The following is a 16,300-nucleotide window of genomic DNA, read 5'->3' as shown; positions in this document are numbered from 1 at the left end:
AAAATTCCCCTTTTGCCTTGCATACATACTCGAAGCCTTGAACGCCCATTGACGTGGTGGCTGGTGTGTCCGTGGCCAGATAGATCGAGATCAAGGTTGACGTTTAGGGGTTCGATGCAGAGAGTACGTGAAGAACATAGAAACATAAAGAAAAGAAAATGGGAAGAAGATACCTGTACTAATCGTGAGTCGTAATTGGATTTCTTCTGGGTATCAAACGCCTCGAGTACTGCCATCCTTCTCCCCGGTGTCTTGTCTGTCCCACTACGGGTACCAGCCCTCGGCTTATGGATGGAACTCAAGTATGCTGGTGCCATGTGCGGAAAGGCACGCTTCGGGACCACAATCATGCAAGCTGGTCCAGCCCGATCACCTAAGGAGTCCACCCAAATCCCTCTCCATCCCACTAACTCTATCCTCTAACTCCCTCTTCCTCCTCTCTAGCTCCCTAATTTCCTCCTCTTCCCGCCTCAAATCTTCGTCTGTCACTTCAAACTCCTCTTCTGCGTCCGTACCCGGGATCCTCTCCCCCTCATCATCAAAGTCCTCATCTGCACTCCACCCATCCCCCCTATTTATCCTCTCCAGCTCCCTCGTCTGTTTCGCAACCTTCTGCTCATAGTGCGCCAAACTAGATATCAACTGTGCATGCCTTACCCTCAAACCTTCAATCCGTTTTGGGACACCCGGTAGGGAGTACACACTATTTAATTTCTCTGCCCCACGCAACAAGACCTCAATGTCTACCTCTCCTCTCCCTTCGGTCTTCCTGACCGCGGAATGTAATTCAGGACCCAGAACTGCTGCAACAGCAGTATTCCTCCTGGGCGCGCGAGCAGATCCTCCAGTACCAGTTGTCACTTCTCCTGACGCGACATTGAAGACAGTTTGACGGCGATTGTTTGACTTTTCAGGGTAGGGCGCGGAAGATGAGGGAGGGGGTGGGGGTGGTGGAACAGAGAAGAGAGCTCGTTCATGGGGTTCGGTGTCTCGAATCAGCGATGTGATGTCGTGGGTGGAGAGGAGCGCATTTGTAAAGATCTTTGGAGGGGGGAAACTTGGTGGGGTCAATAGGTAGTAGAGAGATGCGGTATAGGGAATTGGACATACGGGAGTGTTGCGATTGATTCGGAAGAGAGCGAGATCTGCTCAAGATGCCGTTCTAGCAGAGACATGATCGACAGGGGATATTTATCGAGGCAAAGGTCATCAGAATACCTACCTAGGTACCTACATATAAACAGTCAAACGCGGTCGTCGTCGGGCGTACGCGATTGACCGATCACATGACCGTCTTGTAGTTCCACCTCGATGTGAGAGCCTGAGGCGTTAACACTCGTCATATGTGCTGCCTGACTTTTGACACTGCTGCCTCAGTCCGCAAATATCAAGGCCCGTCCCAGGATGGGCCCCAATGGCCAAACCAACTCTCCCATTCTTTCTCCACGCCGCAACCTCCACATACAATTGGACCGACAAACAAGAGCTCTGCCTCCCAGCATTAATCCGTCCCCGCGAGATCAAATCATCGCCTGTCCCGAAATTCGCAAGGACTGCCAACGCATCATCAAAACCCTTCCCTTAATTTATAAAAATGCCAGCGGCTCGGCGCTTCATCACGTCGCAGAGGTACGCCAACAGTCTGGCGAAAGGATTCGTGATCTTTTTCGACCCCACGAAGAAGAAGGGCCTCCGGTGGCAAGGGGTGCCCTAGAGCATTGCTGCCCAAGTCGCCCAACGAAAGGCTGAATCCCGTTGATTCCCTTTGCAAGTTGCCTATCACGACTATTCCACACACAAATCCAGTACCGCGGCCCCAGTTCTTCCCCATTTATTCTCGATTTAGGTCTTGCAGAAGGCGCCGCATTTACCTCTGATTGACGTGCAGCATTTTTCGAGAGCAGGGGGAGGGAAAAGTATATAAAGTCAGTCGGCTGGCGGCACGCACGTTCGCCCTCCTCCAAAATACTTCTTTAAAAATTCCGCTTTCTACGATCTCCCCCTTTCTACGAAGTAATTATTGCTTTCTACCTCCCGAGACAGGCCCCGCATTTTTTATTATCTTGGGGTCTTAGACAAGCAGAGACCACCCATTCTTCCATCCCCATCAGCAATTCCGTCGTTTATTGGCCGCCTTGCAATCCCTGATCGACTGGCCGCTTATCCTTGCACATCCACCCGAGGATCAATTGAGCAGACAGAGACTCGAAAACACGTAACAACTCTCTTCTCAGATCCGGACGTTGCCTGGCAGCCCCTTTAATCCTCGCGGATTAAGACGAAGGGCCTAAGAATTGGATCCAAACGACACAAGGCCCATTCGTGCCTGAGCTCCCCTGCCGCTTATCATGACCTGCAATCCTCCTCGTCTGCCTTCTCCCTGCTGGAGATACCTACTACCGGCGCTGACGCCTTGAGCTCGACACGCAAGAAAAACCCAACAAGCGAATAAGACTTGATTCTAGCCCTGGACACAATGGCAATGCGGCCTACGACTCCCGATTTCAATCTTGCCCAGCAAGCAAGACCTTCCTCTCCGCCTGATACACCGATAACGTCTACTTTCTTCAATCTGAAGAATCGACGCAATGGAATGAATTTCTCCCGCAAAATCTCTACAGACCTGCATGACGCAATCAGACCTAATGGCAATGGGCCCACGTTCTCCTACAATCCCTTCCAACCACTGGACTCCGAGCTTTCCCCTCGTTCCTCCTCCCCAGCATCCTCCATGCATTCCTCATCTTCTTCAGAAGCCGACGACCCTCCCCCTCGATCACGTAGCCCCTCACCCGGGACGTACCTCACATCGTCCCCTTCGAAACCCCCAGTCCGTACACGGATCGTCAGCGAAGGGAATTTCACTTTGGAGGAATTTGATGAAGACGACTACGAGGCCTTCGACTCCGATGCCGCATCTATAATCAGGCCCTTTCAATACGAAGATGCGGAATCCGATCGTGCCCGCTCTGTTAAGGAAGGAGACCTCGACCCGGGAATTTTACATGGGATACGAGATCTGCATTTCAATAGTGATGAAGCGGAAATGCAGGCTTACCTGGAGAGAAGGAGGGAGGAGAAGAGGAGGAAGAGGAGAAGCTCTGGGAGTGTGCAGAAGCGAAGCTTGGCACAGAGTATTGGAAGTGATACCGATAACGAGGACCTCCAGCCCGTGCTGTTTGATGCTAATGAGGCTGGCTCGAGTGCCAGAAGACTCAGGCGGAGAGTTGGGGAGAGGTCTAGTCTGATATTTGATGATCCTCCGGCTAGGATCGAGGAGTTGGAGGAGCCAGAATACTGCGAGGAGGTTTTTGATGTGCCGAATGAGGATCAAGGCCTCAGTCAGTTACCTTATTATGAGCAGGTTATGGAAGTTGATTCCGAGGAGGATGATTGATTGATTCGTCTGCGACGACAGCATTGCACGATTTACGACATGACGAGTTACGGTCGATCTCATGGACTGCTGATGACTGATGAAGATACTTAGCATTGGGTGGATCATTTGGTTGGGCACACAAATGTCCATTGTATAGAGCGAAATTACCTAAGCACTGCATTTGGGATAGGGTACTCAGCATAGCGAACTAGACAGCCTGCTTTTTGCTTCATATAAAGACATCAACTACTTCTCTATATCTGTTTCCCGAGTCAGTTCCTAACCTGGGTATCTCATCTCACGCACTCTCCCGTTTCCCTCTGGCTCTGACGATTAACTATATAGCATATAAGTATTGATACAGTAGCGATATGAAGTACTTCTAACCCGGAATCAGATATGGGTGAAGATGTTTCAGCTAAAATGTTGCGCAAATCCAAGTCTATTTTCTAGGATTTATTCGTATCTAACACAAGTATCTTGCAACCCATTGCAAGTTCCTTGCTTAAGCACAGCCTCCATATTTCTTTCCGGATGACACCCGAAAACGGAACGGACGCTGAGCCGCGAGATATCACCACATCGCTCTCTGGAACCACCTCGGAAAGGAAGCCATACAAGGCATCTGGGTTCTTAGAGAAATCCGAGGCAGATGTATAGAATGGGCTTGTAGTCACAACCCCTTTTCTTGCTGGTAAAGCGACGCATTGCAGGATCAATCCGCAGTTTTTGTTTTCTGGTACCACAGGCTTCAGTTTGGGGATTTTGAATGATTGAATTTGGATCGTTTCTGGGATATTGAACAGATACCATACTCGTGGACCCTTATTATTGTTTGCTTTCTGAATATTCAAGCAATTAAGTAGGCTTCTGGATGCCATGGGTAATCTGGTGGGACACTTTGTCACCTATAACTTCTCGATGATTATGAGATACCATGCTCTTTCAATCTTCAAGACCAAAAACTTCTGGAAATTTGAAAATGGGGAAGAGGTGTCGCATGATAAGTAAATAGAGATAACAAGAAGCAGTGGAAAGGGTTGTACAACATGTGTTAGCTGTACATACTTAGGTAGGTGACACCTAGCAGCGCTCCAGAATAGCGATTAAACAGAAGTAGATGATTTTGTTCCGTGACTGGTATTATCGGGCTTGATACTATCCAAAAACAAAGTATCTATTGAATGGCCTATATGTCCATTACTAGACCCAACTTCAATTCTACCTGTTGACGGCCCGCCTCAGCAAACATTTCTGTGTAATAGACTGAGCGAGTAGAAGACGCATATTGAGGTTTTGCAACTGGAGATATCAGCTTGTCATTTATGATGATCAAGTTTCAAGTGCCATCCAAGTACGTTCATAGGAGAGATCTACTCCTCCCACAATAGGAGGAGAGCAGTTTGATTGTATAGGCAGCCAGCTACTTGAGCAGCTCATAAAATAACAGGAATATCCATTATCAGATTGCCGGTCTCTCCAATCCTATTTCCTTGCGTTCGAGATCTTCCGACTTGGAGTTTTCGATATCGCTCTGCTAGTTTTTGCAGTCACATTGACTACATCAACTGTCAAATGCATCAAGCATTCACTGCCGCTTCAGCCCTTCTTTTCATATTTATAATTTCGAAGAGTTCATATACGTCGCATCGAGAGTCAAACATTGAAGATCGTCGCTACTGTACTCCGTACTTCGATGAGGCTGCCACTGTCGTTTCTGCACTAACCAGTTTAAGCAGCGGCGCCGTACTTCAAGAAGTTCGGGCTTCACTCCATGCGACTGAACATTGAGAACATCCACTACGACTCCGTTGGAGCATTATTACCTGTCGACAGTATCGCTATCATATCCATACGAGGCTTTAAAAGCATTCCTCTAATACCATATTCTGCTCGAAAAGTCGACATCTGGCACTATGAACAATGGCGCGCAGGGCCAGCCCGCCCAAGGCCAACCCAACGGGGGGCAGCAGCAGCAGCAGCAGCAGCAGCCACAGAAACGGCAGATGGTGATGTACAGACCAGAGCAGATGCGCAATCTACCTGAGCAATTTACACAGGCGGAAAAGGAGAAATGGGAGGCTGGGCTAAGAGCTCTGTGGGGATCGATTGAGAACAATGGCCCGGAAACGCAACAACATCAAGAAGCCAAGCGGAAACTCTTTGAGTTCTCGAAGACTCTCACTCAAAAGTTACAGACCTTCAGAGCCCAGGCAGCGCAAGCAGCGCAAGCAGCTCAACAAGCTGGTGGAGCCAGGCCTGCTAGCCAAGGGCAACCTCCAGGCCAAGGAGGAGAGAACAATGGGGCGAATACCAACGGAGCTCAGCAACGACCGCAACCCAAGATCTCCGCCAAGATAATGGAACATATCACCAATTTCCCATATGTTCTCCCTCCACAACTTACCCAAGGTACACCAGAAGCTGCAAAATGGCTACAGGAGGCGAAGGGTAGATATGTCAAAGGACTTGTTGCTATGGAGAGCGCAACGGCACGGCTGGCAGCTCTTGACTCAATGCAACAGAAGAGAAACGAGGAAGGGAAACCTTTCACTCCAGAGGAAGAGAAAGAGTTCAAGGAGAAGAAGGAAGCTGCTCAAAAGACGCACAGCGAAGCGAAGAACTTTGTGGACACTTTCCGGCAGCAACAGAAGATGGCGGGTCAGAAGGCTAATCAGCAAGGCAATGGACCGCAACAAGGAGGAAACGGAAACCAAAATGGTGGACAAGCACCTGTTCGACCTCAGATGAATCTTCAACAACCACCTAATCCCGCCCTCCAGAATACCCAGACAGTCAATGCTGCTATTGAAGCAGCCCGAAACCAGCAGATGGGTGGAGCTAGACCACCTATACAGCAAAATGCGCAACCACCCCAGATGCAAAACGCACCTTCCAATCCAAATATACCCCAGCACCAAGGTGGTCAGGTTCAGAATATCAAGCAGGAGGCAGGAGTACCCCAGATCAACACTCAGATGCAAGGGCGGCCGATGCAGAATAACTCGCCTCAGTCTGCAGTGCCACAATCAGCGCAGTCTGTTGGCCCTCAATCAGCGACAGCTCCGCAAGTCCCACGACCTTTGACCCACCAAGCTGCGTTACAGAACGCTGCACGCACATACTCGAGCACTCAAGCATCAGGAACTCCAAACGTCATGGGTCATTCGCATACACATCCGTCAGCCCCACGGGAGACTCCAAATGTCATGACAAATAAAATGCCCATCCCCAAACATCTCCCAGAACGAGCAGCAGCACTACCACAACCCGTCCCGATGGCACAACCAAGGCCGACTTTCTCTGGTGGCCCAAGCAACGTTGGTAATGGAGTCATGTCTCAACCAGTTCTTCAAAAGACACCAGGATATAACCTGGAGGGCGACGGTGACCGTGTCTTGAGCAAGAAGAAACTCGACGAGCTTGTTAGGCAGGTTACAGGCGGAGGGGAAGGACTTGGAGGTGGAGAGAGCTTGACTCCAGAAGTTGAAGAGGTATGTGTCTTTGCTCCTTGTCATCTTGAGAGCGGCACTTCAATTTCCGACGCGAAAACGCGTACTTGGAGCAGTACTAATATGTTTACAGTCCATCCTCACCGTTGCTGATCAATTCGTCGATCAAGTTCTACAGGCAGCATGCAAGAATGCAAAAGAACGCGGCTCTAAAATACTCGAGATCCGTGATATCCAACTCACTCTGGAGCGTGGCTACAACATTCGCATCCCGGGTTACGCTAGCGACGAGATCCGTACCGTTAGGAAGATACAGCCTGCTCCTGCTTGGATCAGCAAGATGAGTGCTGTCCAGGCCGCAAAGGTTACAGGTGGCAAGAATATGGATTAAGGGCTGGCATCTTGGAGTTAGATCTAGGGTTGGGTCTCGCGTTGCTGGCGTTGCTGGTGTAGCTGCGTGGAATGGGTTCGGCATGGATATACGGGCGTTCAATCCGGTGTACACGATGTCTGATGGGGATTTCACAATAGGACTTCCGCACTATGCTTTCTACCTTGGGTGGTATGCTGCATTTTCTGATACAAATACTTGATCGCCTTTGAATCTTCCAGTCTAAAATGTAGTATCACGTGACTTGATGTCAGCTTTTTTGGAAATGTGGATGTTGTTGCTGCAGCTGATGTCGTGGTCGTGCATCTTGCCATCCATTGCTTTTCAATGACAGAAGTGAGAATGTCATACCCTATTTATTAAACGAAAAAGGCGGAAAAGGTTTCAGACCATACAACAAGCATCTTATATACCTGGAAGAATCATCTGCACGCTGCTCACGAGATCCGCTTCAGGCACGACCGACTCGTAACGCGAAAGTGCCACCTTGGAACTTCTCGGCCACCGTACTTCTTGAGCTTCATCCTGTTGTAATCGAGAAGTAGCTTTACCTACCTGTTCGTCAACATCGCAGAAACATTACCTCCCCGAATCCCCTTCAAAGACCATCAACGAAGCTTCGCACTCCTAGAGAGCCGCCTTACGTTGCCACGCACTAATTCCCCCCATTCCAACCATATCAACACGGTCACCGAAACACAACTTCTTCGCCACGAAAGGGCGCCTTGAGACGCCGACAGCACGATATGCCTGGCAAGACTCCTCATACGAACGGGAGTAATCCAGTCGAGAATGGAATCAATGGTGCCGATGATGTTGAGATGAAGGATGATGCGCCCAACCAGTTGAAGGGTGGAAAGGGCAAGAAGACCAAAGAAGGCGACGAGGAGATGACAGTCGTCGTACCGCCCTCAAAGAGCACCAAGCTGTCCGCTACTCCTCCTTCGAAGGACTCTAATGGCGATGTAGCTATGGATGGTACTGAGGAGACAAATGAGGAAGATGCTGGCGCGCCCAAGGTTGACCCAGTAGCCAAGGCTATATCAGGTACGTAGATATCATTATTCCACGATCTCGCAGAGGCTAATGCTTTTTTCTCCGCGGCAGACATCAAGAGCAACTTCCCATTATTGGAACGTGCTGTGACGCTGTTTGATGCTAGATTCTCTCTTCGAGCCCTTCGGTCTATCTCTTCTATTCGCAAACGCCTCACACCCGATATCCTAGCCCAAGTCATTGCCGAAACATACCAATCAACAAGCCCTGCAGCGAAGTCATTACTTGTCGCCCTTGACAGAGAGCATGTGGCATTTGGAAAGTCGGTTTCGAACGAAATGGAGATCGATAACGAGTCGAAGGCGAAGAACGGAAAGAAGGAGCCAAAAGAAATTATTCCCGAAGTCGACATCTTCCTGGGTATTCTTATTCAAATTTACTATCTGGACAACAAGTTGAACCAAAAAGGCGCTGTCTTCTCTGCTCACCTCGCTGAGCGCATACACTCTCTTAACCGCCGGACTTTGGATTCCCTCTCTGCCCGCGTGTACTTCTACTATTCGTTGTTCTGCGAGCAGCTGGCACCTCTGCCGCCTTCTCCATCATCACCGGTTGTATCAATTCGACCTGCTCTGCTTTCTGCTCTCCGGACAGCTGTTTTGCGTAAAGATATCGACACACAATCTACCGTCATCGTCCTGCTATTACGAAATTACCTCTCTACATCTCACATTGCTCAAGCCGATCTACTCATATCTCACACCAAGTTCCCTGAGAATGCGGCGAACAACCAGGTTGCTCGTTACTTGTACTACCTCGGCCGCATTCGAGCCATCCAACTGCGATATACCGAGGCCCACGAGCATTTAACGGCCGCAACAAGAAAAGCCCCATCTAGTCCCAGCGCTGCAGGATTCTCGCAAACTGCAACAAAGCTTCTGCTCGTAGTTGAACTGCTGATGGGCGATATTCCTGATCGTGCTACTTTCCGTATTCCTAGCCTTGAACGCGCCTTGCAGCCATACTTGCAACTTGTGCAAGCCGTGCGGGTGGGTCTACTAGGAGAGTTCGAGAACGTAATTAGACAACATGGCGATACCTTCAGACGCGATGGAACCTACACTCTGATTCTCCGTCTCCGACAAAATGTCATCAAGACCGGTATTCGAATGATGTCTTTGTCATACTCTCGAATCTCGCTCCGAGATATCTGCATACGCTTGAAGTTGGAGAGTGAAGAGTCTGCAGAATATATCGTGGCTAAGGCTATTCGAGATGGTGTTATTGAGGCTTCTCTGGACCGTGAGAGGGGTTTCATGAAGAGCAAGGAGGTTGGAGACGTCTACGCTACGAGGGAGCCAGGAGAGGCATTCCATGACCGTATCCGTGCTTGTCTTGCACTGCACGACGAGAGTGTAAAGGTATGTTGTGTTGTCCATCTTTATGCAGTGATTGTACTGACCTTACCAGGCAATGCGGTTCCCAATGAATCAACACCGGCTCGAACTCAAGAACGCCCAAGAAGCACGAGAACGCGAACGCGAGATGGCAAAGGAGATCCAAGATGGAGACCTGGATGAGGACGACCTTGGGGGAGAGTTCGAGGGTATGTAAGATGAGAGGTTTCTGGTATCCATTTATACAAGATGGTGCATTGAAAGAATGGGTTGGGGTTTGGTTTGGTGGCACTTCACAAATATTGTCTTGCTACTACACCTACAATCTCGAATCTCCTAGAAAGATAGACATGGCAAACGCCTGTCTTTCATTTTCGAGAGGATCGAGCTGCTACATTAGTTTCGCACGGTATTTCCGCCTTGCGCGGCGCGCGCAGTCATGCATTGATCGGCATGGTAGTAATTGATAGATGTCTCTTTATATCGGTGCACATCGGACTCTTTTTGTAATGAATGCTGTGCCCTCTGGATCTATGATCGATGTTGTATTGGCAAAGAGCTGTCTCCTCGAAGCTCTTCCTCTACCATCTCCTGATCAGGACCACGATTTGCTGAATCGCGTAGTATCTAGTCTAATGACCAAATCAGAATCTATACATTGCAACTTCCCCCGCACCGCCGAAACGCTCATGACGAAGTCGTCAGTGACCAGATCCGAACGCGTCGCGAAACCATGATGCGACCAACATTTCTCCCCCGCCAACAAGCCTCACGACCTCAAACCCCTCTTCTACTGCTCAAACCTCCATGCAAACGGGGAAAATCAAACCAAGAGTCCACCACCCTTCTACAAGGGGAACTTCCTATAAGTATCAACGAAGCTCGCCGTTTCCGACTCGGCATCAATGCCCACCAGTCTCCTCAAGCGACGAGCGTCTCTCACCACGCCCTCCCGCTCTGCGGACGACCATAGCAACGACGCGAGCAAGACGCACACGGAGAGAATAGATAGAGAGAAGGCCCTAGAGCGGAACATCGACAATGTGGTGTTTGGCGATGTGATGTTCAAGAGCTGGTATCCGAGCTGGTACCCCAAGGAGATTATCGGGGAGAAGGCGCTCAATGGCGATGGCAAGGGGATAGTGGTGCAGACGCTGTATGTCTGCAATAGATGTTTTGCCTATGCGAAGGTAGTTGAGGACTGGGTGCGGCATTGTAGGGTGTGTGAGCAGGGAGTCCCTGGGAGAAAGGTGTACGTTCATGGGGCGGGCGAGGATGGCGATGGGGTCTGGAGTGTGTGGGAGGTGGATGGAGAGGTTGAGACTGTGAGTGCTGCCCTTTTTCACTTTCCCCTTTCTCTCATACAAATATTGGGGATTGTGCTAATAGTTGGATTTGGGATGGTATAGCTATTCTGCCAGAAGCTCAGTCTGTTCGCAAAGCTCTTCCTGGATAATAAATCCGTCTTCTTCGATGTTGCGGGTTTCAACTACTTCCTCCTTGTGCACACTTCACCTACCACGCATCACCAGCAGATAGTCGGTTTCTTCTCGAAGGAGAAGCTGTCTTGGGATAATAACAATTTGGCTTGCATCCTGGTCTTCCCCCCTTGGCAACGGAAAGGCCTCGGTTCTATATTGATGGGCGTATCCTACGAAATCTCACGCAGAGAGGAAATCTTGGGCGGTCCGGAAAAACCGATCAGTGATTTGGGAAAGAAGGGTTATAAGCGGTATTGGGGAGCGGAGATTGCGAGGTGGCTATTAGAGACTAAGGAGACAGATCTGAAGAGGGGAAAGGGGTTGGTGAGTGTGGAGCAGATTAGCAGGGAGACCTGGATACTTGGTGAGGATTGCTTGACTGTCCTGAGGGATATGGGAATCGTGGAAGCCGCAGGACGCGGGAAAGGGACTGTGGAGAGGGTCAAGGTCGACAAAGCTAAGGTTAGGGAATGGGTTGAGCAGCAGAAACTGGGACTCGAGAGAGTGGTTGATACGAACGGGTTTGTGGAGGGTTATGGGTATAAGAAAGTCGCGGATGACGAGGTGGGTGGTTGAGACACAGAGGGAAGATATACGATTTCAAGAAGCATTACGACGGAACCGTCCACTCACGACGATGGCTATCAGCATCACCAGCAGCCATACACTCAGCACCCAGGCAATTGGGTTGAAGAGAAGGGGGAAGAAGGACATGTTCAGTCATTCAATCGCGTGGCGATGTTGGTTGAAAACTGGATCCGGATATGTGTGGATGGGATATCTGCGGACAGAACGGATGAGAATTAAATCGGAGGACTGCTGAGGTGAAGCTTTGCTGCATTCCCACCCATCGGCCTCGAAAGGGGGGCAGGGAAGACAACGGCAATCACGTGTTATTTTACTGAAGTGAGTATTGACGTCATTGGATGAGCGCGTGAAGTTGACGTTGGTGGTGCGACTTTCAAGATCTCAATATTGACATCTTTCAAATTGATCAATTGGCTTATAGTTGAATGAGTTGATAGCAATCCATTCAACTTAATCTACATATCATCTAGATATCATCTTCGGATCAAAACTGCAGAAGTATGATAACCCGTTATATTACCAGAACCGAAACCGAGTCAATAGTTAAGCATAAGCCTTCCTTGCAGAAGAAATTAATGCGGGTGATTTCTTTTCGGTTCTGATTAATCTCCCTTCTTTTCTTATTAAGAACAATGCTAACAAGCCCTTGCATAAGTCAAAATGCCAACTACCCGGTCTAAGTCCTCCCCAAAGCCAGCCACCAAGGCTGGCACGAAGCGCGCTTCTGACAGTGCCACTTCTGCCCCTTCAAAGCGTGGTAGGCCTTCAAAGAAGGAGAAGAAGGAGCAACAGGAAATCAAGGAGAGCACCAAGGATAATAAAGACAACGTAAAAGTTCCCGACCAAACCGACAAGAAGCCTGAGAAGAAGGGGGATCAGGTGGATGCGGATAAGGATCGCGAGCAGAAGCCTATTAAAGAGGAGGAGGCCAAAGAGAAGAATGGCGAGAAGACGGCCGACACAGAGGAAGCGAAAGAGGCAGTCAAGGAAGAGCAAGAGCAGAAACCGGGGAATCTCAAGAGAAGTGAGTCCGTGGTCAAAGATGAAGAGCGGGAGGCCGAAATCCCATCCAACATTTTGGAAAAGGGGATCATCTATTTCTTCTTCCGACCACGAGTCGGCGTTGAAGATCCCCACTCCATCTCCGATGTAGCGCGCGGCTTCATCGTTCTTCGACCCCTTCCCCTCGGTGCAAAGCTTGGCGAGGGTACGCTCGAGGACCTTGGGAATGCTCGACTGCTAGCATTGCCCAAGAAAGTACTTCCCAAGAGCCACCGGGATCGATTCTGGGCATTCGTGGAGAAGGCCTCGTCTTCTATCAAGGACCTCCGGGAGCAGTTCGCCAGCAGCGAGCACGAGACTAAAACAGCCGGGTGCGTCCTCTCTCTCGATTCTCCCTCCCTCCCTCTCAAGGAGCTTAGCTAGTACTGATGCGCGAAATCTAGCACGAGACATGTCCCAGCAGCAACTCCCGTAGCGGAAGGCGTATACGCAATTACTTCCACACCCCGGGCATCGCATCTCGCGTACCAGACCACATATCCCGAGCTCGGGGAAGTGCAGAAGGAGTTTGGGATCCATGAGCAGGGAAGCTATATTATCTCGGTCAAGAATCCCAAGTTTCCCAGTCCCGTGTCGCTCGGGAAAACAGCAGAGTATCCTGAGGACCTCAAAGAAAAGTTCAGGGACTTGAGATGGATCCCTCTGCAGCCCGAGTTCTTGGATTATGTTAATACGCAGCTGCTGCTTATCGGCGAGGGACTGGGGACGCTGGGGAAGGCGATCGAGGAAGAAGGGAAGGACCTGAAGGAGGAAGGTAGAGAAACGCCTGAGGAGGAAATAGAAAAGCTGGAAGATGAGGTAAGTTTTTCTGGTGATCTGGAGTGAGTCAGTGTATTGATGAACATAGGATCACATTCGTGTTGCGCATTTGAAACAAGATGACCCGGTCTTTGCCGACTTAGGTCTAAGCTCCAATGAGTATCAAAAGATGCAGACAACTTGGTAAATACGGTTAACGGGGGCGCTTTGGTATCTAATATTATAATCTAGTATGCTGAATATCTTTAAAATTGATGATAGCTAGTACAGCTGGCGTATTCTGCACAACATTGGATCATGGGGTACTGGGTCAAAAACATATGGTCTAATTATGCCATTGGGATAGGATGTTTCCAAATAAGCACTTGTCTAAACGTCGTCCTCTTGTCTCAGTAGTTCACGGTTATAGCATGTATCGAAAACCAGAAGTCTTGAGATCGGTGAGATCCTCACAACCGACCATTGAGTGAGGGACTGCTGCAGAATCTACTTCACGGTAGCCACTGACTTCAGCTGCTTCCCGGCTTTTATTGGCCCAAACGAGATATAAACGAAGACCCATACTCGATAGAGAGGCCAAGGTATACGATATCGCAATCGATATGATGGCGGTTGGGTAATGTGGAGCTTCCGAATGTCTGAAAAACTGCGGACCCGCACTGGTAGGATGTCAGTCTTTCCTCGCAGGATATCAAAAGGTACGAGACGGGACTAACATATTGCCAGCGCAGAAAGCAAGGAACATCAGAGCGGTCATGGTCATTTTCTTGGTTACGCCTCTGACGTTTGACCCGATCAGGGACATGGTAAGCGGTATGATTCCATGGGAGAAACCTAACAGGTAATACCCAATGAGTTTCACCCCTTGATGGCCGCCCCAGTTCATAAGCGCACTTCCGACGATTGGAGGGATAGCCATAGCGGATATGAGTATGGTTGATATATCACGGCTCTTGGTGGCTAGTCGGCCGGTGATAAGAATTGTGCTGAAAGAAATGAAAGATGCAGGTAGTCCAACGAGGGTTGATTGCAGACTCGTGAAGCCGAAGCCCGTAAGGACGAGATTGGCAAAGCTTTGAGTGCCGCCATTTGGCATCTGGGACAGTTGTTGAATAGACCGATGCTTTTGGGGCAGGAGCCTCTTACCTGTGTCAGTAGTGAGATGGAGAAAAAGAACCAGGTCTTCGGATCGACAAGACATTCAACAGCCTGTTCGACTTTCCATTTGTTCTTGACTGATAAAATACCACCAGCACCAGCAGCTTCTACGCGATTGTTTGCACACCGCTTTTCCTGGTCATCAAGAAAGCCAGCTGTATCGATCGAGTCGGGTAGGAATAGCAGAACTCCCACTCCCCACAAAGATGTAGAGAGGCCAAAAATCTATAGAAGCTTAGTCTCATTCTCTCATACCCCCGAGCAACTTACAATATATAGCCATTTCCAAGGGCTAAGATGATAACTGATATGACCGATGGCATACGACAAGATGCTTGCCACAGCCCCGCCAAATGAGTTTCCTGCATATGAAATCCCCATTCGACTCGGTATTTCGTCTCTCGTGTACCACATAGACGTGATATATACGAAAGCTGGGGAGATGGTGGCTTCCAGTGCGCCAGTAAGGAACCTAACTGCAAGCAATTGGTGATACGTGCCACAGGTAGCAGTGGCAGCGACCACGATTCCCCAAGCAACGATATTAGCCCCGACATATCTCCCCACGGGAAGTTTCTGGATCAGGACTGTGGTGGGGTATTCCCAGATGAAGTATCCCACATAGAAAATGCTGGATACCCAGGCATATTGATTCCCCACGAGATTCTTTACAGACGTGTTAATGACCAGAGATCCAGACTTGATTTCATTAGGGATGAGTGAGGGCTTACAACATCCTTGGTTAAGCCAAACACCGAAGCGCTGGAGAGGATGGTCTTGTCGATAAAATTAAAATTGAATGTGATGAAGAAAATTGGAAGAAGCCGGAGGTCGATTTTATGCACGAGAAGCCGAGCAAAAGTTGCGTCCCAATATGGAGTCGCATCATCGGCTTCCAACGACGGGGAATGTAATTCAGCCTCTCGCAGTGGCTCTGGGGCTTTTGTTGTACTCGTGTCAGGTACTAGAGGTGTATACTCATCCCTAAGGTAAACCATATCAGAAATATTCCACGGCAATGTATCAAGTTATCCCTGAAGTTCTTCCGACCAGGTATCAGGAACAATCCCCGGATGTTTACCATCGTTACCACGGCCTAGATGTTCACCCCCAAGGGGTTCTTGATTTGCACTGGCGACTGGTCATGGCCGCGAAGATGATGAAATAAAACATGGACATACACCATTACATCTGCTTCAACACCGGCCATCATGTCGTGCCTCGTTCCCGCTAATCGTTGGACTTTGGAATGGCTCGGGGTGCGCCTCGGGGAATGTTTATCAACCAATACGGTTGATGTTACCAAACAGATGCATTGTACTTTTCCCTGTAGTCTGAAGTCCGAAAGTCTTTGGATTTGCAGGACGAGAATGTTTTGTGGACGTGTGAGATAAGATAGGATTGATTCCGAAGCTATCAAGGCAGGGAATGTTGAATAGTAAAAGTCGCTTAACAGCCACCCCGCCCCCTTTTCTGCAATGCACCCTGAAGCGAAAGAAGGCGTAAATGAATGAGTTGCGATTGCGACTTGGACTGAATATGTATATATATTTCATACCCAGAACATCATTGTTGGGCTTAGTATCCTAGCCTCAGAGGCTATGAAGTTATGCGCGGACTACTGGCCTTCACTATAG

General features: G+C 49.3%; 7 protein-coding genes across 7 annotated transcripts; 5 read left to right on the top strand and 2 right to left on the bottom strand.

The window, feature by feature from the left end:
- Positions 1-171: 171 nt before the first annotated feature.
- M430DRAFT_128361 (hypothetical protein) lies at positions 172-1,223 on the bottom strand. The gene is made up of 2 exons (XM_024862062.1): positions 1,111-1,223; positions 172-1,057 (listed from the first exon to the last, which is right to left on the bottom strand). Exons 1-2 carry the CDS (start codon positions 1,173-1,175, stop codon positions 370-372), a joined length of 753 nt encoding a protein of 250 aa, XP_024717580.1. The 5' UTR covers positions 1,176-1,223; the 3' UTR covers positions 172-369.
- Positions 1,224-2,476: 1,253 nt separating this feature from the next.
- On the top strand, positions 2,477-3,397 carry M430DRAFT_53806 (hypothetical protein; the record flags this gene model as incomplete). The annotated part of the gene is made up of 1 exon (XM_024868416.1): positions 2,477-3,397. One exon carries the CDS (start codon positions 2,477-2,479, stop codon positions 3,395-3,397), a length of 921 nt encoding a protein of 306 aa, XP_024717579.1.
- Positions 3,398-5,160: 1,763 nt separating this feature from the next.
- Positions 5,161-7,506, top strand: M430DRAFT_128359 (hypothetical protein). Its single transcript, XM_024862061.1, has 2 exons — positions 5,161-6,873; positions 6,965-7,506. The coding sequence occupies exons 1-2, from the start codon at positions 5,296-5,298 to the stop codon at positions 7,220-7,222; spliced, it is 1,836 nt and encodes a 611-aa protein (XP_024717578.1). The 5' UTR covers positions 5,161-5,295; the 3' UTR covers positions 7,223-7,506.
- An 82-nt stretch (positions 7,507-7,588) lies between these two features.
- On the top strand, positions 7,589-10,112 carry M430DRAFT_147048 (hypothetical protein). Its single transcript, XM_024863046.1, has 3 exons — positions 7,589-8,269; positions 8,330-9,639; positions 9,689-10,112. Exons 1-3 carry the CDS (start codon positions 7,969-7,971, stop codon positions 9,830-9,832), a joined length of 1,755 nt encoding a protein of 584 aa, XP_024717577.1. The 5' UTR covers positions 7,589-7,968; the 3' UTR covers positions 9,833-10,112.
- Positions 10,113-10,520: 408 nt separating this feature from the next.
- Positions 10,521-11,672, top strand: M430DRAFT_22639 (hypothetical protein; the record flags this gene model as incomplete). The annotated part of the gene is made up of 2 exons (XM_024864736.1): positions 10,521-10,940; positions 11,025-11,672. 2 exons carry the CDS (start codon positions 10,521-10,523, stop codon positions 11,670-11,672), a joined length of 1,068 nt encoding a protein of 355 aa, XP_024717576.1.
- Positions 11,673-12,344: 672 nt separating this feature from the next.
- M430DRAFT_53802 (hypothetical protein) lies at positions 12,345-13,692 on the top strand (the record flags this gene model as incomplete). Its single annotated transcript, XM_024868415.1, has 3 exons — positions 12,345-13,057; positions 13,130-13,544; positions 13,594-13,692. 3 exons carry the CDS (start codon positions 12,345-12,347, stop codon positions 13,690-13,692), a joined length of 1,227 nt encoding a protein of 408 aa, XP_024717575.1.
- On the bottom strand, positions 13,469-15,911 carry M430DRAFT_69686 (hypothetical protein). The gene is made up of 7 exons (XM_024869446.1): positions 15,845-15,911; positions 15,395-15,647; positions 14,934-15,329; positions 14,652-14,888; positions 14,222-14,601; positions 13,594-14,164; positions 13,469-13,544 (listed from the first exon to the last, which is right to left on the bottom strand). Exons 1-6 carry the CDS (start codon positions 15,874-15,876, stop codon positions 13,909-13,911), a joined length of 1,554 nt encoding a protein of 517 aa, XP_024717574.1. The 5' UTR covers positions 15,877-15,911; the 3' UTR covers positions 13,469-13,544; positions 13,594-13,908.
- Positions 15,912-16,300: the final 389 nt, after the last annotated feature.

The sequence above is a fragment of the Amorphotheca resinae genome (genome assembly GCF_003019875.1).
Source record: "Amorphotheca resinae ATCC 22711 unplaced genomic scaffold M430scaffold_12, whole genome shotgun sequence".
Classification (NCBI taxonomy): Eukaryota; Fungi; Ascomycota; class Leotiomycetes; order Helotiales; family Amorphothecaceae; genus Amorphotheca; species Amorphotheca resinae.
Note: the sequence above shows the minus strand (reverse complement) of the source record. Positions and strands in the feature narration are given on the sequence as shown.